Consider the following 24,654-nt stretch of genomic DNA (forward strand, 5'->3'; position numbering starts at 1 on the left):
CCAACCACTCTGTGTCTGCTACTCTTCTCTGTCAATTCCTCCATTAGCTTCCACTCACCCAAGGAATTAAAGTGATTGTAAAGTCTAGTTTTTTTCTATAAAAATAACAAACATGTTAAACTTACCTGCTCTGTGTAGTGGTTTTGCACAAAGCAGCCCGGATGCTTCTCTTCTCGGGTCCCTCGCTGGCTCTCCTGGTCCGGAGCTCCGTGTGTCCATTCAGACATGGAAACGTGTTTGAGCCCTGCCCCCTCTCTCTCCTGATTGGCTAACTGACTTTGATTGACAGCAGAGGTAGCCAATGGTGCTGCTGCTGTGTCTCAGCCAATCAGGAGGGAGAGTCCCAGACAGTCGAGGCTCTCATATACATCGCTTGATAGAGACGGGGCTTGGGCAAGTATTAGGGGGGCTGCTGTACACAGAAGGCTTTTTATCTTAACCACTTCAGCCCCGGAAGAATTTACCCCCTTCCTGACCAGAGCACTTTTTGCAATATGGCACTGCGTCGCTTTAACTGACAATTGCGCGGTCATGCGACATTGCACCCAAACAAAAATTTTTTCCCACAAATAGAGCTTTCTTTTGGTGGTATTTGATCACCTCTTCGGTTTTTATTTTTTGCACTATAAACAAAAAAAGAGCGACAATTTTGAAAAAAAAGCAATATTTTTTACTTTTTGCTATAATAAATATCCCCCAAAAAATACATAAAAAAACCAAATTTCTTTCTCAGTGTAGACCGATATGTATTCTTCTACATATTTTTGGTAAAAAAAATCGCAATAAGTATATATTGATTGGTTTGCACAAACGTTATAGCATCTACAAAATAGGGGATAGATTTATGCCATTTTTATTATAAATTTATTTTTTTATTAGTAATCGTGATCTGCGATTTTTATCGTGACTGTGACATTGCAGCGGACACATTGGACACTTTTGACACTATTTTGTGACCAGTGACATTTATATAGCGATCAGTGCTATAAAAATGCACTAATTACTGTGTAAATTACACTGGCAGGGAAGGGGTTAAACACTAGGGGGCGATCAAGAGGTTAAGTCTGTCCTAGGGAGTGATTCTAACTGTGGGGGGATGGGCTCACTACAACATGAAAGAGATCACTGCTCCCGATGACAGGGAGCAGTGGATCCCTGTCATGTTGCTAGGCAGAACAGGAAAATGCCTTGTTTAAATCTCCCCATTCTGCCACTCCGTGTCACGATTGCGGGCCCCCGGCGGACATCGAGTCTGCGGGACATGTGGGCATGCTCACGGAGCAGTTAATGCATAGAATGCATTAAGATAAAAAACCTTCGGCCTTTACAATCACTTTAAATTCAAAATAACATCAACTTACAAAGCTATCCACAACTCAGCTTCCAGGTACATCACTAGCCTAGTCTCAAAATACCAATCTATACTTTCTCTTCATTCCTCCCAAGACCTCCTGCTCTCTAACTCCCTTGTCACCTTCTACCATGCTCGCCTCCAGGACTTTTCCAGAGCCTCTCCCATCCTATGGAACTCCCTACCCCAATCTGTCCGATTATCTCCTACTCTGTTTGCTTTTAGACAATCCCCGAAAACCCTCCTCTTCAGAGAAGCCTATCCCACCTTTACCTAACAACGGAACTTTTATTTTCTCCATCAGCTCATCCCCCACAGTTATTACTTTTTGTATCACTTGACCCTCCCTCCTAGATTGTAAGCTCTAATGAGCAGGGCCTTCTGATTCCTCCTGTATTGAATTGAATTGTAACTGTACTGTCTGCCCTTATGCTGTAAAGCTCTGTGCAAACTGTTGGTGCTATATAAATCCTGTATAATAATAATAATAATAATAATAATAATACCTCTCCTCTTGTAGGGAACTTCCATCTGTACTTTTTGTTAACCTGACAGTGTCACTTTAGGACAACATATATAGAATAAATGGCATATCAAACCAAAATTCACAGAAAGATAAAACAATGGGAAGGGAAAAGTAAGAAAAAAAAGGGTAAGCATAAAAAAAGATTGTAGATAAAAACTGTTGAAAAGTTCCATAATAGTATAAAAAAGTATACAAACCTTCAGGGCAACAAATAGAAATTGTGTTATACTAATATACTCTAAAGCGTGTAGCATTGTTCTTTGGCTTTTACAGGTTGAATTATACTGGCCCTTAAACTTTTCCTAAAACATTGCACATTGCAAAAAGTGTAGGTAATCTGCAGCATTTTCACAAATTGCACTGTTGCTAATATTAAAGGTTTCAACTGTAAAAATGAAAATAAAAGATAGACCTGGTCTTGGACTTTTTGGTGCAGTTTTTAAATGCAAGGGAGAACAATAAAACAACAAAAAATAAATGGTTCCTTAACAAACCAACAGTTGCTATCCTAAAACTGTTCAAAGAAAATGTGAATAGCATATTGTTATTTAATTCCCTATAAAATTAACATTAGCTCTTATTAAACACAAGCTTTTAGATTTTCACTTTATGAGCTATAAAATAAACACTGTGTTTAAAAGACATGGTCATAGAGAAAATGTAAGGAAGCAGAAGAAACCAATAAAAAGCATGAAGTAACAGCAAAAACAGATGCATAAATCCATTAAATTTGCATGCTTACCATCTGGCATAATGACTGTAAAGGCTTTAGATTGAGGGCCCTGCCCTCTTCTGTTAGCTCCCCTGACTTTGAAAATGTACCGTTCCCCAGGCTGTAGGCCATCAATTATGGCTGATGTAGTAGTTCCTGAGTATGTAACAGATTTGCCTCCAAATGGCTTCATCGCAGGAGCATATGAAATAATGTATTCTGTGATGGATTGAAAAACAGCAATTACCACATCATTCTCTAACATCATTCAGGAAAAAAAAATCTCATTTACACATAAAGATGTACTGTGAAAACTGAAGTTAGAAGTTAGAAGTTTTTAAAGGAAACAAATTCTTTGTTTTCAGTCTCCGAGTTTATTTTTCATTACGAGCGTAACAGTACTAATAGATCGGTCTCTTTTCTCTTTTTTTTTCTAATTTCAAAAGAGAGTTTATTTTGAATAGGTTTAGTCTCTTGCTGAGAATATAATGTTCTGTAACTTTAAGAACACATTAGATTTAATATTGTATTGGCTATTTTCTCTAAAGGTCTGCAGAAAATATATTTTTACAGACCAATATTATGGGGGTTGAAATTTTCTTTTTAACTCAACTCAAAATATAAAGAGTAATACAAAGAACTATCTGGTAATTAATGAATCCACTTGTTTCCAAAAAGTTTATAAATACTGTACAGATGTATCAAAAGTCCTAACATTTACTGGATTTGAGACACCCAACCAGAATATAGTTACATTTTCTAATTTGTTTATATTCAAACAATGTATCTTGTGATACTTGCAGTACACAGAGAAGTCAGGGCCTGTTGATGTCTCTTAGGAAAGAATATTGCACATGGGTGATCACAACAGACTCAGCTGGCAGTAGAATGCTTTTAAAAAGTTCTACAATCATGACTGTCAAAAAGACCCTGAGGCCAATGCCTTAAATATGGCCTGGCCATGAATATCCCAACTTTGCCAACCATGTGCAACTAGTTCACATTTATGTCATATAAATATCTTGTAGCTACACAGTAGACTGGCAGCTTAATTGCTAGAAGAGGGCAGAGTGGATGGACCACCTGCCTCTGCAGAATAGGTGCAGGACACAGCCAGGGAGAGGTCTCGGAGCATACCCTGTCCCATCTCATTGCTGATTAGTTTGCAGTTAACTCCCTCCTCTTCTGATGTCAGAGGGGATGTGCACAACAATACGAGGAAACACTTCATAGAAGGGAACAAGTGTGTCCCCAGGCATAATCCTACACAGAGACACTATGATGGCTAGGGGAAAATCCCTCTAAAAATATGATAGAAAACCACTGAACCACCAGGGAAAGAATATGTCCCCTTCTATTGCAGTGAAAAGGTATAAAGGTATATAACACCAAATAATAATAAATTGTGAAAAACTGCACAACAATTGCCCCTGAATGTCTCATAAATCTACAACTATAGCTAAACACCAGGTTTACCTATAATTTTAGTAGCCACCTTTTACATTTGTTTCATGTTGTTTTTAGTATGTGCTGGTTATCAGGTGCCTTAAACGACTTTAGGAATGGATCGGCTGGATTTTACAAAATGGCTCTTGCAAAGGAGGAGCTGGGAGCTGAGAGTAGTGTAGGTACGGTAGGTTGACTAGGTTCATTTTTGGAGGTAAACAATAGTAAATATTAAAGTCAGAGGAAGGAGCAGAGATGTAGTCAAGAACACAGCCAAGGTAGGAGTAGGACCAGCAGACAAAGATAGTAGTATGAGGGCCAGAACTTTACGGAATAACCAGGAACACTAGCTGGACTAAACTGATCTGAACAGGAACAGTGGATGAAAACACAAGAACAGGATCATCAGGGTGGCTGACTAGCAGCAATGTCTTCTCAGGTCCAGAAGATTGCAGCAGCTTGATGACATCATGAGGAGGGGACCAGCTGGGGGAGACAGAATGACCAGTTTCCACTGGCGCAGGTGAGGGACATGTGACAGTGGACCGATGAGTTAAAAAGGGGATTTGAACTTTTTTTAAAGGCAATTTGAAAAAAGGTGGAAGAGAATTAATGTTGCCCAGAGATAGGCTTTAAAAAACAGACAAATTATTGCACAGAACCACTGGGACAGTAGCACATAAAGAAATATTTAGGGACTTTTCAGGTGTTGACAGTGATGAATAATGTTTTATTTTTACAAAATTGTTAAAAGATAATGACCATAAAATACTTCATCATCACATGAAATTTTGCATACTTTCCAGCTTGGAACCATTATATAGTCAAATCTTCCATAGCATATAATGGTCTATGGGGAGGGGGGACTTTGAAACTCAAAAGTATGCTATATTTTATGTGATGCTGGAGTATTTTATTAACCGGTCATTCTCTTTTAACAATAACAATGTATGTTTAATATAGAAAAAGATGCTATCGTCATTGTAGCACAAGACACCTTCTTTATGTGCTATTGTTTTTGCACAAACCACTGAAGTCTTCCTTAAAACAGAACTAAAGCTCATTGTAATCACCTCCCCTCCAGCAATGTGACAGCCACAAGCTTACTCACCCATGCTGTCATGTTTGTCCAGCCTCCTTCAAGGTTGGGTACTTTTGACTATCTTGATTGACCAGCCTGGAGCTCCCATCCCCTCTCTCCCTGAATTGTTTGTTGTTTTGAGCAAAAACTAATTTTTGTTCAGCAAAAAAGTGACTGGCGCCCTTTTTTCTAAACTGTCCACCACTCCCCATGCCTATCAACTTGCACCATGAGATGACATGTCAGCCCTCCCTGTCTCTGGGGGTCGCCACAATGCCTCTGGAGGTCAGGGGGGCACTACACTAGTATTGTAAAATGTGGTTCTAGGTGCTTCTGCCTATAAGCCAAAATTTAAAAAAAAGACCATCAATGCTTCCACCTCTTGGGCCCCTCTGATTGGAATCCTGGGCCCAAGGAAACATTATGGACCAACTTTTACTTACTCCACATGTGCCATGTGTGTCAGGGAACAGTGGGATCCCCTACCCTGGTGGCCTGTGTGCCCCACACACACTGCACACATGGATGATACACCGCTTCTAGTACTTCTGTGTAGAGCTTATAACTCACTCCCCTTTCTTCCATGTGACAGTATTGGTTGTTGCTGATTGGCCCAATGATGTCACATGACTGTGGGTAGAATCCTCAGCTGTGTGTAAAATTCACTCCAGACAGCTAAATGGAAAAGCTTAAAATTTTTGTTGAACACATACTATATTTTCCCTCAAACAACTAGGATTTGGCTGATGTTTTTGATGTGCTCAGTTTTTTTCCTACAAGATAATAATACTGTATGCTACCGGTAAAGGGTCAGTCCACCCAAAAGTGATATTTTAGCTCTAGGCAGAATCTGTTAAAATAAGTCTTCCTATAGCTTCTTATGGCTTAAACAGAACTTCACTCTCTCAGTCAACACTGACTATATTTATGAAAGTATATCATATTTGCTTTTTTTTTACTTTTTAGTTTACATTTCTTTAGTTACTTCTGGTTTCCAGGCCTAGGCAAATGATGTCATACATCTCAGGAGTCTTCAGGGGGGGAAGAGGGAGAGAGGGGTTTTCTCAGCTAAGCACATCCGCCTGTCTGCATGCCTGATAAGGAAGTAAATGCTACATCAATCATCTGCCCTTCCTCAAGATAACCACAGCCAGAAATGCTAGTGGGTGTTTGTCAAAGTGAATTCTCGGCAAAATAAAGTATGGAGACATGAATGGAAGGGTAATTTTGCTTTAATATTAAAAATTAATTAAACAGTGTTTTTGAATTATGGTGCTCAGATGCAATGTAGTTCCACTTTAACCCCTTCCCACCACCGCCTAATGCCACTTTAAGTGGATCTAAATGCTGGGAGGCGGAAGTGGGCATTACAATCATGTGACTGCTATAATTGGCAGTCGCAGTGATCACATCATCGCAAAGCTCCCAATAAGTAACTATGCATCGGGAGCTTTCTGGTACCCGTTCATTACTGTGCTCAGAGCCTGCCCTCAGCACAGTAAAGTGTTACCTAGGGAAGTATATATGCGGCTACACAGCGTTAAAGCCCAACCACCAAGAGGCTGTATGTATGTGCCAGTTTGGTGGGAAGTGATTAAATACAAAAGTGAGATCTTCCCACCATAATTCCAAGTATGTTTCTATTCACTTTGTTTTAGATGTTCCAACACCTCCTGTAGCAGTCTTTATACTATAAATGCATAAATAACGATGCAGGTGTGCAGACCTGGGAACTCAAGCACTGGAATCTCGTCAACAGAGTCCCTAAGCACCCGATCACACCATTTGACAGTTTGAAATCGCATGATAAGTCGCGCCCTTTTGTCTGCATTGAAAGCAGTCAAATCGGTGCCACTCCGACTACATCAGAGTACCACCGATTTTGAAATTAGTTCCTGCACTACTTTTTGCAAGTTTAGGTGCGACTTGCATAGACATCTATGCATGAAGTCACACAGATGTCTTACAAGTCACACCTGAAGTAGCACTGAAATGACCGGATATTGGAGTGAGAGGATGTGTGTGAGCTTTCTCCCTACTCCTTCCCAGAGGAATCTGCTTTGCTGTGTCCTGTAATGCGAGCGGAGGGGGCCGCTGGTGATAAGTGAGCCCGCCGGTCTCTTTGCTCAGAGTGGGGAGAGATGAAGCTGCAGCTGTACAATCTCATACAATCCTGTGCGAAATCTCGCAAGAACTGACGTGATATGTGCAAGACGGCGCCGGATCCATACAGCGGGTGGCTGCTTGTCGTCGCAGCGCTCAAAAGAAGATAAAATAATACCTTGGAGATGAATGGCCCGCCGAAGGAGGGACCCAGCATACAGGCCAGGCCAGGGATCTTCAGGAGATCGGTCATGACAAGGAAAAGAGGAGAGGAGCAACCACATCAGGAGAATGCAGGGACACAATCACTGCGCTCTGCAAAAGACAACGGGAATCAGACGGCAGCAGCAGCTAAGCTGGAGCAGTTTGCTCACACCCCTGCTCAGACACCAACAAAAGGGGGACAGCAGACACAAGCTAGAGCACAGCTGGGAGTACCATCGGACAGAAAGAGCCAAGGACAAGCAACAGCAGTACTAGGGACAAAAACTGTAAAAGGAGGTTGGAAGGAGAGAGCCCTGAACCTGAGTCTGAGTTAACCCCTGACCCCGGCCTACCGATAGAGGCGAGAACCGACACTGAAAGATGTTCTACAAGCAGTCAATGCATGTAAGTTCTCACTGGGTGAATTATCTGATCGACTGAAGGGTATTAAGGAAGAACTATCATTGGTGAGTCACAACTTGCAAAACACAGCTGAAAGGGCAACAGACCTAGAAGGGAGGTTTGGCTTAGTAGAGGATGACCTGTACCCGTTAAAACAGGAAAATAAAGCTATGAGAGAACAAATGGGTATACATGCATCAAAAATGGATGAAATGGAAAACAGGCTGCGCAGGAACAATGTGAGGGTGGTGCGTCTCCCCGAAAGGTGTGAGGGTTCTAATCCCATAGGGTTTCTGGAGAAATGGTTTATGGAAATATTTTGGAAGGATACTTTTTCAATACTGTTCTCAATAGAAAGAGCACACAGAGTCCCCTTTAGAGCACTGCCGTCAGGAGGATACCCCAGGCCACTACTTTTTGAAATGTTTTAATTATAAAGATAAGGTGATCCCCTTGCAAAAGGCCAGAGAGATGAGGAACATCCTCTATAATGGAGTCAGGATCTCGATATGTACCCACGTTTCTCACCGGATCCACAGAAGCGCATAGAAATCAAACACAGCCTACAAAAGTTCAAAGTCACATATGCTTTGCTGTATCCAGCACGACTACGAGTAATAGCACTGGGGGGAACCCAGTTGTTTGACTCACCAGCGTGAGCAGCATTATGGTTGGAAGATAACAAGAAGAAGCTGCAGGCAAATTGGAAAATAGACATTTGGACTGTGTATATATAGTTCACTGGAAAGTTTAACAAATTTGATAAGGGATGGAGTAGGAAGTCACACTTAGGAGGAAGGAATCAATGAATGAGTGGGGTATCTCTTTAAAAAAGCTTTTGTCTATATATTTTTTGGCAGCTTTGGGGGGGGGGGGGGATGAGAGGGTGGGGGAAATAATAAAACTGTATGTATCACTGGGATGGCATGGGAAGTATGAGATGGTCACGAGAAAAGCCCCTAGGGAAAGCCAAGATAGGTGTTGGGGGGGAGTGGGGAGGGGGGAAGAGGGGTGGATGGGGTGGATGGGGGGAGGGAGGGGGATATGAGGGGTGGACAGTGGAGAGTAGAGTCATAGTTCACTCTGGGTAGGGAAAAGTGCATAATGGGTATAAGTTTGACAACATTTCTAATTTTGGGGCATCACAGAAAAAGGGATTTCACTTATAGTTCAGCCCCAATTACAAGGAAATGGAGGTATTAAGACACAGGGAGCAACTCATTTTTACTTGTTTTCTCTCTTTCTTTTTTGCTTTTCTTCTATTTCTTTCTTTCTTTTTTATGCCGTCCAAAATACTTAATATAGGCTCCCGGAATGTCCGGGGGATGGGTGATCCAGTCAAGAGAGCTGCAGTTTACTCTACATTAGAAACACATAGAGTGGCGCTGCTCTGCCTGAAGGAGACACATCTGACAAAGACCACCATGTCACAATTTCGAAGTAGGAAATTTCAGTGTCAGTACCACTTGGTCTACTTCTCTTACTCTAGGGGGGTGAGTATAATGGTGGGGAGTGGAGTGGTCAGCATAGATGAACTGGGCCATTATATCTTTTTGTATTGCTCAATAGAGAACAGGATGTATGTTTTGGCAAATGTTTATATTCCTCCACCATTTAAACTAGAGATTTTGTATAGATTAATGGAATTCATGGTGGATAAGGTAGGCACTCCGGTTATAGTGGTGGGGGATTTTAATGAGGTCCTTGATAAGAGATTAGAATTTTTACAAAAGGCAGGACTGTTTGATATGTGAAGAGTGCGGAACCCGTATGGCCAGCAATATTCCTGTTTTTCAAGCTCCTATGCTACACTCTCCAGGATTGATATGGCTCTGGGGAATGGGGAAGAATTGCAATTGGTAAAAAACATAGTGTATTGGCCAAGAGGTGTGTCGGATCACTCGCCGCTGGTGCTGTCAGTGAACCTGGGGGGGAAAAGTCCCCCGGGGGATTGGAAAATAAGCCCATTTTGGATGGAACTAATGGGGAAACCAGATGAGGTATTATCAAAATTAAAAGAGTTTGTGGACTTTAATGTAGGTACAGCACCAGCAGGGATGAAAGGTGGTAAAGATTAAGAGGAAATCCAAGGAGTGGGAGGAGTACACTAGGCAGAAAACAAGTATGTGGAGGATCCAACCCCGGAGAAACAAAGATTTTGGCTAAATAAACATCAGGACTATAAAACAACAGTGATAAGGAAAGTGGAGAACAAGCGACTTTTCCAGAAGCAATGCTCCTTTGGAGAAGAGGAAAGTGTGGGTCGTATACTGGCTCTTCTAGTTAAAACCAATTCCTCTCCCTTAACTATCCCTGCAATTAGGACGTTAAAGGGAGAGATCTCTTCTCAAGTATCAGAGATTATAGACACATTTAGAGAATATTATAAAAATCTGTATAAATTGCAGTGAGTAGATGGGGAGGGAGAAATGGAAATATTTTTCAGGGGAATGGAGATACTGGCTCTTTCAGAAGGGGACAGAGAGAGTATGGAGGCCCCTATAACCCTGGAGGAATTACAACAGGCAGTAGCTGGGATGGCCAATCAAAAGTCATCCGGGTCAGATGGACTCCCGGTGGAGACTTAAAAAACACTATGGACAGGTGATGCTCCCAGAGTTACTTAAGGTGTTGAAATGTGGGCTGGTAGAGGGGAAATTGCCTTCTTCAATGATGGAGGCTACTATAATAGTGCTGCATAAGGAGGGGAAAGACCTGTTGGATACATCTTCGTATAGGCCAATATCCCTGTTATGCTCTGATGTTAAAATATTGGCAAAGATGTTGGCAACTAGGCTGAATAAAAGTATTCAAAAACGTATACATCCAGATCAATCTGGGTTTATTCCCAATAGATCCACTAGCATGAATATTAGAAGGGTATACTTGAACCTGCAGACCCCGACAGAAAATGTGGGCTCGAGGGCTATCTTGTCCCTTGATGCAGTCAAGGCCTTTGATAGCCTGGAGTGGGGCTATCTCTGGCGGGTCTTGGAGGAATTCGGGTTTGGACCTTCCTTTATTGGATGGATAAAAACGCTTTGCAATGCCCCAAATGCCAAAGTTAGAATTAACAACGAATACCCGGGAAGGATCCAGCTTGAGAGGGGGACGAGAGGGGGTGCCCTTTATCGCCCCTGCTCTTTGCCCTTGCGATGGAGCCATTGGCAATAGTGATCAGATCATCCACAGGTATGCAAGGATTCCAAGGGAAGATGGGGGAGGAAAGAATTACACTGTATGCAGACAATGTTCTGCTTTTTTGGGGGGATACCGAGCAGTCCCTAATGACTGCAATGAATATAGTTGAGGAGTTCGAATGGTTTTCGGGGCTAGCTATAAACTGGGAGAAGTCAGTGCTTCTGCCTGTGGACCCGCTTAGAAACCCTATACCACCTGAAATTCCTCAGTTAGAAGTAGTGGAGAAATATTTAGGTATATGTCTGACAAGAGACCCCAATCAATTCATCAGCAATAATATAATTCCACTCCTGACCAAATTTAAGTGTAAAAGCGAAATTTGGTACCGGCTTCCTCTGTCAGTGGCGGGGTAATGCAATCTGATCAAAATGATATGGATGCCACAATTGCTGTACTTGCTGCATATTTCCCCAGTTGAAACCCTTTTTAGGGAATTAATCTGGAAAAAGCGTCAGGCCAGGATTCGTCTGCATACGTTTCAGTTACTAACAAATGAGGGGGGCTTAGCTGTGCCACACCCCTTCCTGGCAGCACAGTTGCAGCACGTTGGGGGTAATATTCTGGAGGGAGGGAACGCAGGTGATAGAATGATGCTATTAGGAGCCCCGCACAATACAGTAGAGGAGGCGTTAGAGGAGGACTCTTTCCCCCTCAGGAGTCCAACATTAAGGATGGTTATAATAGTGTGGAAATCAGTGAAGACATTAATGGGGTAAAGGGGAGTAACAGAATACTCCCCGCTTTGGAATAATAAGAACTTGAAAGAGCTGTTGGCCATGGGAAAGAATGGGAAAAACAGCGTATAAGCTGCTTGGCCCACTTATACGGGGGCACCACTTTAAAATCATTTGTAGATCTGAGGAGAGAGTATGGCATATCAAACCACTCATTCTACAGATATTTACAGATCAGACGTGCCCTGGGCACACAGTAATTAAGTCTGGTATGACCAAGGGACTTATCTCTGAGTTATATGTACAGATATGCAGTAGAGTCATCGAAGGCCCAGAATCTCTTGTCAGTAAGAAGAGATGGTAAGAGGATATCAGGGAAATAACAGCAGAGCAGTGGAGGAGGATATTGGAACTGGGGTCATTGGTATAGGTCTCCCCCTCACAGAAAGTATCACATCTGTTTCTGGCACATAGAGCTTACTATACCCCTAAGAGATTGTTTATGTTCGGTCGGAGACCAGATGCCAAGTTCCCCAGGTACCAGGAGACAGGGGACCTTATACATATGGTATGAAGATGCCCAAGGCTATTTCAGTATTGGGAAGAGGTTCTCGATATCATAAACACAATATGCAGGACTACTCTAGAACTAGATGCCAGGCTTGTTGTGCTGACATACATGGAAGAATTTAGAGAATCGGTAGGCACTACAGCAGTGGTATTGAGGTTCCTATTCCAAGCAAGAAAATTGATTGCACAGAGATGGCAGTCGGTGAGGCCTCCGTCATCTGGGGAATGAGTTAAAGTTATAAATGAGATAGATGAGATAGTGTGGAAGGAAAAAGTGGTATTCACTAAACGAGGTAATTTCAAGAAAATTGAAAAGATGTAGAAGCCATGGCTGGGAAAAAATGGGATATCCCCCTTATAGAGAATAAGAAAGAGGATTAGAGTAGTGACCCGAGATAATTTTTTTATGCGTAGGGAAATAGTATTCATAGCGAGACTTTAAAACTGGGCAGGAATAATAGACGAGAAATTTAGGGTACAATAGGTAACACTCAGGACGATATGGGTAGTAATTGAGTGTGAGTGAACACTGGGTGGGCACGGGAAGATAGGGGGAGAGAGTAGAGAAGGGTTAAAGTGTACATGGGAACAGTTATAGATATGAGAGGTGAATGGGAAGGATGAAATGAGGGTGTATAATTCGGTAAAGGCAGGGGGGTGGGGGGGGGACCAGGAGCGAGTAAATGTAGGATATATGATATGTAAGGAGAAAATATTACCCGTGGAAAATACGTTGATGAAATGTCTTATATGAATGTTTTATAATTTGGAAAAAAATTCAATAAAGAATATTTAAATTAAAAAAAAGAAGTAGCACTGAAATGCTACTTTGAAATCTTGCTACTTCAAGTGAAGTAGCACGATTTCAATGTGGTAATTAGACATATACTGGATAAGATTGTTAGAGGCAGAGAAATAAAAGCTCAAAAGCCTGTAAAAGCAGCTTTTTTTGAGCTGCAGTGTGCATGAGCTCCAGCATCTAACAAAAGTGAAATATACGTTTTGGGTAAACTGCCCCTATCACTATACAATAAGAAAAGTTTCATGTTTATACACCAGGTAAAGATTGAGAAAGGTTGAGAAAGACAAGAAGGACTGGTAGGAAACAAAATCATGCTGGAAAAAGGACAATATAATCACAAAGGGAAGAGAATAATGAAAAAAGTTCTGGTGGCAATGGTAATTCTCTGTTTACCTGCAGGAATGTGGGATTGCAGAACAAACATTAAAAAAAACTTTCTAAACAGTATGTATAAGCTGCAATACATACCTTTGGGATTCCTTATGATATTAATATTTTGTATAGATCTTGAAAACGTCTGTATATAATGTGTAGTGATTACATGTGACTGACCTGATGCCTAAGGGTTATGTCCAATCCAATAAAAATATTGCAAAGATGCAGATTATCTGAAATATTTTGCTGCACATATCCACATGTGTACAAGCACCAACACTGTCCCTTGTATTACCATAGTAATTCAATAAGATTGTGAGAAGCACTGCTATCACCTGCTATCTCTCTATGCTCACAAAATACAGCATCTTTATTTTACAGAGTCTCATACTTTCTCATAACCTTTAAACAAAAATTCAAGGGGAGTTTTTGGTCAAAATGAATGTCAGATTGGTCTGTAGTATTGCTCAGTATCACACACTTTGGCAAACAAAAAAATGTATGCAAGTAATAAAGGAAGTTCAGGGAAAATTCATTAAAAAAAGAAAACATTCAATGAAGACACATTCAATATCCTAAAATGTAGTTTGTTGAAAACCAGGCTTCACCCAAGCCCAATGGCATGCCCTTCTTTTTTCTTCTTTAAAATGTGTTGCTGGAAACTAAATTAAAGGAGTTGAATACCACTGATGACTCATTTGGCTAGACTGCAAGTTCAGGCCTCTAGGGGTATGTTAATCCAAAATAGTGAAATTCAAGACTCAACGATAAGATACTCAGACAGGCAAAGTGTGTTGAAGCCAGCAAAAGTTTAAACCAGTATTATTGTATTGTACAGATGCTTACAACTATTTTCCCATATTAAGTCACTCCTAGCCAACCATACATGTACTATCTACACTATACTCGAAATGTGATAAATTATGACATTATATCCTTTGAAACAGCAGGAATTTTATACTATCACAAAAGCTGTCATATTATTACAAGGTACAATTTGCATATGTCAGCTCAAGAGAGGTTGTGAAAAGCTCCTGGTCTTTCTTTTTCTATTTCATTATGCTGTCCATTTTTGACAACTGAACATTTCAGGGCAGGCCAAACTTGTTAGCAGAGCAAAGCTAAAGCATTTTTAAAGTTTTAAAATTTTCTTAATAAAATTAGATTTTTTTTTATCTTACAACGTGTCTCATAAAAATCCCTTGGGCAATTCGATTGTTTTTGTTCTGATGAACTAATGCTCAAGCACTCAACATGACTATCGTTTAGGTGTGTTTGACAGCATCAAGCATTTTTTCTGCCCAAGTTCTGCTGCTCCTGGACACACTGGCAGTGTTTTTTTTCCCCTGTCTCTAAATGCTGCTAAAACCCTATGTGTGCATGGACACATATGCTAGCATGCAGGGGAGTTTAGAGGCAGGAATAAAAAATGCCAGACTTCCCTAGGAGCAGCTGTAAAAACATGCAGTGTGCATAAGGCCTAAGGCATAACCAATATCAATCCAAAGCACAGAGTAAACGGGTAAACCATAAACACTTTAAACTGGTAAAGGTTATATAATTAAAAAAACATTTAAGCACTATTTATTAAAAGCAAGTGTGCCCTGTTGATATGCTCCAGCAACAACCAGCAACTGCTGGAGGCTCATGTTAGTTACATAACTATTAAAAAGTAAGTATTTTGTTACTAGTAATTTTGTAACTGTGCAATAGGGATGAGTCGAACACCCCCTGGTTCGGTTCACAGCAGAACATGCGAACAGGCAAAAAATTTGTTCGAACACGCAAACACCGTTAAAGACCATTGCCCTGTACACACGATCGGACATTGATCGGACATTCCAACAACAAAATCCATGGATTTTTTCCGACGGATGTTGGCTCAAACTTGTCTTGCATACACACGGTCACACAAAGTTGTCGGAAAATCCGATCATTCTGAACACGGTGACGTAAAACACATATACGTCGGGACTATAAACGGGGCAGTAGCCAATAGCTTTCGTCTCTTCATTTATTCTGAGCATGCATGGCACTTTTTGCATCGGATTTGTGTACGAATGATCGGAATTTAAACGAACGGATTTTGTTGTCGGAAAATTTTATATCCTACTCTCAAACTTTGTGTGTCGGAAATTCCGACGGAAAAAATCTGATGGAACAAACACACGATTGGAATTTCTGACAACACAATCCAATCGCACTTTTTCCATTGGAAAATCTGACCGTGTGTACAGGGCATTAGGGACTCAAACGTGAAAAACCAAAAGTACTCATTTTAAAGGCTTATATGCAAGTTATTGCCATAAAAAGTGTTTGGGGACCTGGGTCCTGCCCCAGGAAACATGTATTAATGCAAAAAAAGTTTTAAAAATGGACGTTTTTACGGGAGCAGTGATTTTAACAATGCTTAAAGTGAAACAATAAAGATTAAATATTCCTTTAAATATCGTGCCTGGGGGTGTCCTTAGTATGCTTGTAAAGTAGTGCATCATTCCCATGTTTATAACAGTGCCACAGCAAAATTACATTTCTAAAGAAATAATTTCATTTAAAACTGCTCGTGGCTGTAATGTATTGTCGGATCCCGGCAATATAGATAAAAATACCAAAAGTGCTAAAAAAATGGCAAGGATGTCAACCCCCAAAATCCATACCAGGTCCTTCAGGTCTGGTATGGATATTAAGGGGAACCCACACCCAAATTTAAAAAAAAATGGCGTGGGGGTCACACAGGCTTCCAGGCACTATATACTCTGAACAGCAGTATATATACTATGCAGCCTGCTCTATATACTCTGCAGAATATTGGGCCTTAGGTGTTAGTGGTACCAGAACATTGTAAGCCATCACAGTTACTCTCGTTGGGTGCAGGAACGGGCCCTGCTGTGAAATATTATATCAAGAATTGTAATTACATGCCTCTGTTAAACAGGGGCAGAAAAATTAGGCCTTGGGCGGTGGTGGTGCCAAAACACTGTAACATTTCACAGATACTCTTATTGGGCACGGGAACAGGCCCTGCTGTGACATAATATATCAAAAACTGTAATTACATGCCCCTGTTAAACAGGGACAGAAAAATTGGGCCTTTGGTGGTAGTGGTGCCACAATACTGTAAGCCCTCACAGTTACTCTTGTTGGGCGCAGGAATGGGCCCTGCTGTCAAATAGTAGATCAAAAATTGTAATTACATGCCCCTGTTAAACAGGGGCAGAAAAATTGGGCCTTGGGTGGTGGTGCCACAACACTGTAAGCCCTCACAGTTACTTTTGTTGAGTGCAGGAACAGGCCCTGCATTGAAATATTATATCAAAAATTGTAATTACTTGACCCTGTTAAACAGGGGCAGAAAAATTGGGCCTTGGGTGGTGGTGGTGGTGCCCTAAACCAAAAATATTGTCGGAAGCAGGCAACATCAAGATTGAGGAGGAATAGGATAGTCAGCATAGGCAGTCTTCAAGGGATCCCACATCCATAGCAAATTCAGTTACATCAGCATCAGGCTCTTGATAGCTGCTGATCCAAGACTGATTCATTTTTATGAATGTGAGCCTATCAACAAAGTCTGGGGACAGGCGCGCTCTTTGATCCATTACAAACTCTCCAGCAGCACTGAATGTGCGTTCAGAAAGCATGCTGGATGCAGGACAGGCCAGTAGCTCAATTGCATATTAAGAAAGTTCTGGCCAGTGGTCCATCCTCAAGACCCAGTAACCCAGTGGATGCTCTGTTGGAAAGGTCTCCAAGTCTGCTCTTGCCTCTAGATATCCCTGCACCATGTAATGCAGACACAAGCGATGGTTGCTTGAAACGATCAGACCTTGACGCTGAGGACTGAAAAATTGTTTAAAGGCATCTGTCAGCCGGCCACCTTCTCCACCGCTCTTCCTCTGTCTGAACGAAGTCTCAGCAACATGTTGTCCAGCACCAGGAAATTGTAACCTCCCAGGGTCTGGAAATGCTCTGCACAAACTTTTCTTCAAGGCCTCCTGAAGATATTTAATCCTCTGCTCCCTCTGCGAAAGCGGGATGAGTTCTGCAACCTTACCCTTGTAACGTGGATCAAGAAGGGTTGCCAGTCAGTAATGATCCCATTCCTTGATGCCACAAATCCTAGGGTAATTTTGCAGGCTTTGCAGAATCAGGGAAGCCATGCAGTTTAAGTTTGCAGAGGCATTCGATTCTGAGTCCTCTGGGTCACTAAGGATAGCATGATCCGTAACTACCTCCTCCAAGCCACGTACAACTCCTTGGGTTTCTGGGGACTGAAAATCATCCTTTGAAGACTGCTGCTGAGTTTTATCCTCTACATCCATACTGACACAATCCTCCTCCTGTTCTTCCTGTGTGTTTGGTGGGCCCGCAGGAATGCTATCTGGATAAAAGGGGCCTTGAGAGGTATTGAGAACTTGAGTCCTCCTCTCCCTTACGCTGTTCTGCCTCAAATGCCCTGTCCATGATTCCACGTAGCGTGTGCTCCAACAGGAAGACTAGAGGGACAGTGTAACTGATGCATGCATTGTCACTGCTGACCATCCTTGTGGCCTTCTCTAATGGTGACAGGACAGTGCATGCATCCTTGATCAGTAGCCACTGGCGTGGCGAAAAGAAGCCAAGCTCCCCTGACCCTGTCCTGGTGCCATACTCACAGAGGTACTCATTGATGGCCCTCTGCTGTGTGTACACCTGCTGCAGCATTGCCAATGTTGAGTTTCACCTGGTGGGCATGTCACAAATGAGGCAGTTGGTGGGCAGGTTGCATTCCCTTTGAATGTCAGCCAGCCGAGCACTGGCATTGAATGACTGGTGAAAATGACCACAGACTTTTCTGGGCTGCCTCAGGAGATCCTGTAAGCCTGGGTACCTGCTCAAGAACCACTGCACCACCAAACTCAGGACGTGTGCCGAACATGGGTCAAGTGTCCCTGTCGGAGAGCGGAGAGAAGCTTGATGCCATTGTCGCATACAACCACTCCTGGCTGAAGCTGGCGTGGTATCACCCAACTCTGAGCCTGCCCCTGCAGAGATGACAGAATCTCTGCCCCAGTGTGGCTCCTGTCCCCTAGGCAGACCAACTCAAGCACCGCATGGCATCTTTTAGCCTGACTGCTTGCGTAGCCCCTGAACACTTACGGAGCACCGCTGGTTCAGAGGACAAATCTGCAAAAGAGGCCATAGAGGAAGTAGAGGGGGTAGAGGAGAGAGCTGTGGCAGAATCACCACTAGCACTTTGGAGGCATGGTGGCGGAGCAAGCTCCAACAACACTGAACCCTGTCCTGCATCTTTCCCACCTGCCAGCAGAGTTACACAGTGCGCCGTGAAGGCAAGGCACTGTCCCTGCCCATGCCTGCTGGACCATGAGTCAGCGGTAATATGAACTTTACTGCTGACCGCCCAGTCCAATGAGGCCAAAATTAGGTAGAGAGCCGGAATGGCCTTCCGTGAAAAGAAATGGCGTTTTGGAACCTGCCACTGAGGTACAGCACATTCCACAAATTCATGAAAGGGGGCAGAGTCTACCAGCTGAAAAGGCAGCAGTTGCACTGCTAGCAATTTGGCCAAGCTGGCATTTAGACGCTGAGCATGTGGATGGTTGGGACCGAATTTCTTTTTACGGTTCAGCAACTGGGGTAGGGAAATATGCCTGCTAAAATCAGATGGTGGTGTACTGCTAGCAGGTTGGCATCAAATATTTGGGACACCTATTGCTATACCTTCATTCCTCTCAGTGCAGGTTTTTGAGAGGACCAGAGGTATAGTAAGGTTGGAGATCCCAGATGAGGAGCAAGGAGAAGTCCACCTTTTTCTTTGATGTAGGTCTTTCAAGTGCTGTTGCCAACGGATTGCATGGCAGGTCGTCATATGTCTGATCAAGCATGTGGTGCCCAAGAAGCTGCTGTTCTGGCCACACTTGATCTGCTTCAGACATAGGTTGCAAACAGCAATGGTGCGATCTGCTGCACACGTGTCGAAAAAGGCCCACACCAAGCAACTTTTAAAAGTCATCGGGGAGTCAGCAGCGCTCTGCACCTGCGGAGCGATGCAATTGTGTGGCTGCCCTTAAGCTGCCCCCTAGAGGACATCCTGCCTCGTTGGAGTTGTGCCTCGTCCTCCTCCTCTCTTCTCTCAGGCATCCAAGTACAGTCAGTGACATCATCATTGCCTCCCTCCTCATCACTGGAGCAAACTTGGCAGTATGCTGCAGCTGGGGGAACATAGCTGCTAGTTTCGTGTCCTTCTTGGGCACACCCTCTATCTAGGCTCACGTTACTCCCTTCCTCAACCTGGGAACCAACATCCAGCGGCATGTACCCAACACTGTGGTCGAATAATTCTGGGGACTCCTCCGTGCATGATGGCGGGGCTACAGAAGGAGTGACTGTGGACAATGAGCTGCTGGAATAGGCCACTTTGGCAGCTGCCTTGGAAGGCCAACTATTCTGAGCCTGGTTGACAGAGGATGAGGATGGCTTTGTTATCCACTCCACCAACTCTTCTGCATGTTCTGGCTCATTAACACGGCCAGCAGCAGAAAAAAAGGACAAGCGTGCCCCACGGCCACCTGCAGAGGATGGACCATGTCCGCGACCACCACTGTTGACTGTAGACACAGAGGCTGCTTGCCCTCTTTTATTGGCCTGTGGGCGTCTGCCTCTCCTTGGTGGCCTTCCGGACATGTATTTTTTGTTTTGCAACACCACACTACACTGTATTAGATACTGTGTACACCGCCTGAAGTGTATTAGAAACTGTACACACTGTATTAGATACTGTGTACACCACCTGCCCTGTATTAGCAACTATACAATAGCTGCACTGTATTGTATACTGTGTACACCACCAGAAGTGTAATAGAAACTGTAAACACTGTATTAGGTACTGTATACACCGCCTGCACTGTATTAGAAAGTGTACTATGGCTGCACTGTATTGTGTACTGTGTACACCACCAGAAGTGTCGTAGAAACCGTACACACTGTATTAGATACTGTGTACACCACCTGCCCTGTATTAGCAACTATACAACAGCTGCACTGTATTGTATACTGTGTACACCACCAGAAGTGTAATAGAAACTGTAAACACTGTATTAGATACTGTATACACCGCCTGCACTGTATTAGAAACTGTACTATGGCTGCACTGTATTGTGTACTGTGTACACCACCAGAAGTGTCGTAGAAACCGTACACACTTAATTAGATACTGTGTACACCACCTGCACTTTATTAGAAACTGTACTACAGCTGCACTGTATTGTGTACTGTGTACACCACCAGAAGTGTAGTAGAAACTGTACACACTGTATTAGATACTGTGTACACCACCAGAAAAGTAGTAGAAACTGTACTATGGCTGCACTGTATTGTGTACTGTGTACACCACTAGAAGTGTAATAGAAACTGTACACACTGTATTAGATACTGTGTACACCACCAGAAAAGTAGTAGAAACTGTACTATGGCTGCACTGTATTGTGTACTGTGTACACCACTAGAAGTGTAGTAGAAACTGTACACACTGTATTAGATACTGTGTACACCGCCTTCACTGTATTAGCAACTGTACAACGGCTGCACTGTATTGTATACTGTGTACACCACCAGAAGTGTCGTAGAAACTGTACACACTGTATTAGATACTGTGTACACAACCTGCACTGTATTCGAAACTGTACTACAGCTGCACTGTTTTGTGTACTGTGTACACCACCAGAAGTATAGTAGAAACTGTACACACTGTATTAGATACTATGTACAACACCAGAAAAGTAGTAGAAACTGTACACTGTATTAAATACTGTGTACACCGCCTGCACTGTATTAGAAACTGTACAATGGCTGCACTGTATTTTATACTGTGTACACCACCAGAAGTGTAGTAGAAACTGTACACACTGTATTAGATACTAAGTACACCACCTGTGTATTAGAGACAGTACACCACAGAATGCACTGTAGATATAGGCTACACTGGATGCAGAGTATATATATATATATATATACACATATATATATAGATCTATATATAGATATAGATCTATATATAGATCTATATCTATATATAGATCTATATCTAGATCTATATATCTATATATATTAATACACTACCTGCACTGACTGAATATTAAGTAAACACTGAATATATACTCTATGCTAAATGCAGAGTATATATATATATATATATATATATATATATATATATATATATATATATATATTAGTCTGACTGTATATATATATATATATATATATATATATATATATATATATCAAATACACTGCCACTAACTGAATAACCTGCCTGCTTAATCTAAATCAAGTTATCTCTCTGTCCATGCCTAAAAACACTACACACACCGGCCGTGTAAGCAGCCTTATATAGTGTGGGGCGTGGACTTAGTCCACCATGCCTTTGACCAATTGTGGAACTCTTAGCAGAGCAAGCTGTGATTGGACAAAGCATGCAGGTCAGGTGCATGCTTTGACCAATCATCATACAGCAATGCACTGTGATCTGACAGTACATTATGAGGCATTCCGTGGCGCTCAAATTTTCCACAAACGCCCCATAACGTTCGCTGTTTGACGAATGGGCAAACACTCAATGTTTGAGTCAAACTTATGTTCGAGTCCAACTTATGTTCGACCCCGAACATCAAGCTCATCCCTACTGTGCATCCCTACTGTGCAACAATAAATAAAAAATAAAATTAAAAAAAATGTATTTTTGTCATAGCCCTTTTTAATTTGATTACTAGTATAGTTAGTGTTTAAATATTTTTTAAAGCAGTACTTTAGTCAAAAAGCTCTATTAGCAGATAAGGTAGTGGAAGAGTGTAAGCCTGCCATAAAAAAAAAACATAGCTATTAGGTATGATATTTGGAAAATAATTTTTATGCTCTGCACAATTTACCTTTTATCTTGCCAGCTGAATCAGAGAGTTCATCCCATGTGACGGTTACAGCTGTATTTTTGCCATTTATTAATTCCACATACAGGTTCTCTGGCGCAGTGGTTGGAGCTTTGGAAAAAAAATATGAAAGACTAGTTAAAGCATGATGGGGCCCATTTAACTCACAAAATGTTGTTATTGTCTGTAACTTTCTTTTTTATTAAATGCATCCTCCTTGAACACTCTACAAAAAATATTCTTCTTTCTTATAAAGTAATAACGTCTAGTAGTGTTTTTATTTTTTTATACTATTAGCATACATTATCACTGCAAGGTGCCTTAACCTCCCTGGCGGTATGATTATTTCAGATTTTAGGTGCTGAAAGCGGTACCATTATTTTGCATGGAAATTTGGCGTTTTATATTGTAGGCCTGTAATTCTCAGGAATAATTCACTTAAATCTGTCCAAACCAGAGTCTAGCAGACATCCCGGGCATGATAAAGTTTGAATAACATAAATTATAATATAATAAATAACTATAAATAATTATACCAAATAAAAATATAATAATAATAATAAAAATTATTCACTAATGTAATCAAATCAAAAACACTGAAATTTGCTCAGTTGCAGAATTGTCGCTGTCATTACTCTTCAGTGTTTGATGACTGGACAATCTCCAGTTTCCAGGCAGAAAGAACAGTTTTTATAATATAAAACTGCATGCAGGGCACTGGACAAATCACTAGGGACAAAAGGGATGTGAAATAAATTCATACAGTAATGTATTCTGCAAGACTGCATTATACTGTATGTATTGTGTGTGTTTCACTTTTTGAATTTGGCACCGTTCTCCATCCCCGTGCGTCGCACCGCTCGCAGGGAACGGAGCCCGGCTCCATGATGAATCGAGCGGAGGACAAGCCACTCACACTGCCGGGAGACATCGCAGGATCCAGGGGACAAGGTAAGTAAGCTCTTCCTGGATTCTGCGATGCGATCCCGAGTCTTGCTCGGGGTTACCGCTTTTGGTACTGAAATTCCACCCCGAGCCAGACTCGGGAATACCGCCAGAGAGGTTAAAGGCTAAGTTCAATTTTTTTTATTTTTTTTAAATCCCAGCTCCCCTATGCACCAATATAGCATTAATGTACTCCTTTTGCAGAAAATAAAAAGGTTTCTATTTATCCTACACAGCCCTTACCACGGTGTCAGTGCTTGTTGTATTAAAAAAACTTCCATTACTTCCTGGTCAGACTTTAGGTTATGACACAGGAAGGAGTTGACCAGCTGACCTCATTAACACACACCCTGAATCGTCTCCCCTCTTACTCCAGGAGATCTCTACCACCCACCTCTGCAGGTGCACATTTATTAAATGCAATCAGTAAGCACTGTTCTCACTAAATACATAGGCATCTATTTTTTTTCTACCTTAACTTTCATCTTGCATAGAAAATTCATTTGGCAGAGTGTGCAGGAGCAGAACAATCAGATAACAGACTATGTAGATAGAGCTGTAGCATTGAAAACAGGAGACGTGTGTCCTGGGTTCTGTAGAGCTTACCATACACTATACTGTACAATCTGATTGTACAATCTCCTTTAGATGTACCATCAACTATGTAGTGCAAATCTAATTAGTGAGAACAGTGATCACAGATTCATTTAAAAAACATGCACCTAAAGAGGTGGGTTGTAGTGATCTCTTGGAGTAGGAGGGTAGAAATCTTTTTATTTCTGCAAAAGAAGTACAAAAAAAAGGTGACTTTAGCCTTTAATCTTGACATCAGCCTTATTCCAATTCCCTGAAGTTCGACTGACAGTAAAAGGGGCAACAATAGCAGCCAATCAGGAGTATTGCTTGCAAATATACCTTCAAGGAATCTACTGAAAGGATTAGAGAGAACAGGAATGAGCTCATCAGTCTGCTGCTGCTCTTTCACTGCCAAGTAATAGGGTAGGTGTGGTGATGTGACATAGCTGTATTTTCTAACTGTAGTAGACAAAAGCTAGGTCACCAGACTGATCTTGCTACAGTCAGGTCCATAAATATTGGGGCATCGACACAATTTTAATCTTTTTTGGCTCTATATACCACCACAATGGATGTGAAATGAAACGAACAAGATGTGCTTTAACTGCAGAATTTCAGCTTTAATTTGAGGGTATTTACATCCAAATCAGGTGAACGATGTAGGAATTACATCAATTTGTATATGTGCCTCCCACTTTTTAAGGGACCAAAAGTAATGGGACAGATTAACAATCATCCATCAAACTTTCACTTTTTAATACTTGGTTG

The 24,654-nt window shown here is 41.8% G+C and overlaps 1 protein-coding gene across 1 annotated transcript in view; it reads right to left on the reverse strand.

The window, feature by feature from the left end:
• Positions 1-24,654, reverse strand: part of FNDC1 (fibronectin type III domain containing 1) — a 377,977-nt gene that overhangs the window by 156,109 nt on the left and 197,214 nt on the right. Inside the window, exons 6-7 of the mRNA XM_073627992.1 lie at positions 22,369-22,476; positions 2,620-2,808 (exon numbers count right to left, since the gene is read on the reverse strand). Of these exons, the coding sequence (XP_073484093.1) occupies positions 2,620-2,808; positions 22,369-22,476 (297 nt within the window). The remainder of the gene's footprint in view (positions 1-2,619; positions 2,809-22,368; positions 22,477-24,654) is intronic.

Source organism: Aquarana catesbeiana, linkage group LG04 (assembly GCF_042186555.1).
Source record: "Aquarana catesbeiana isolate 2022-GZ linkage group LG04, ASM4218655v1, whole genome shotgun sequence".
NCBI classification, from domain to species: Eukaryota; Metazoa; Chordata; class Amphibia; order Anura; family Ranidae; genus Aquarana; species Aquarana catesbeiana.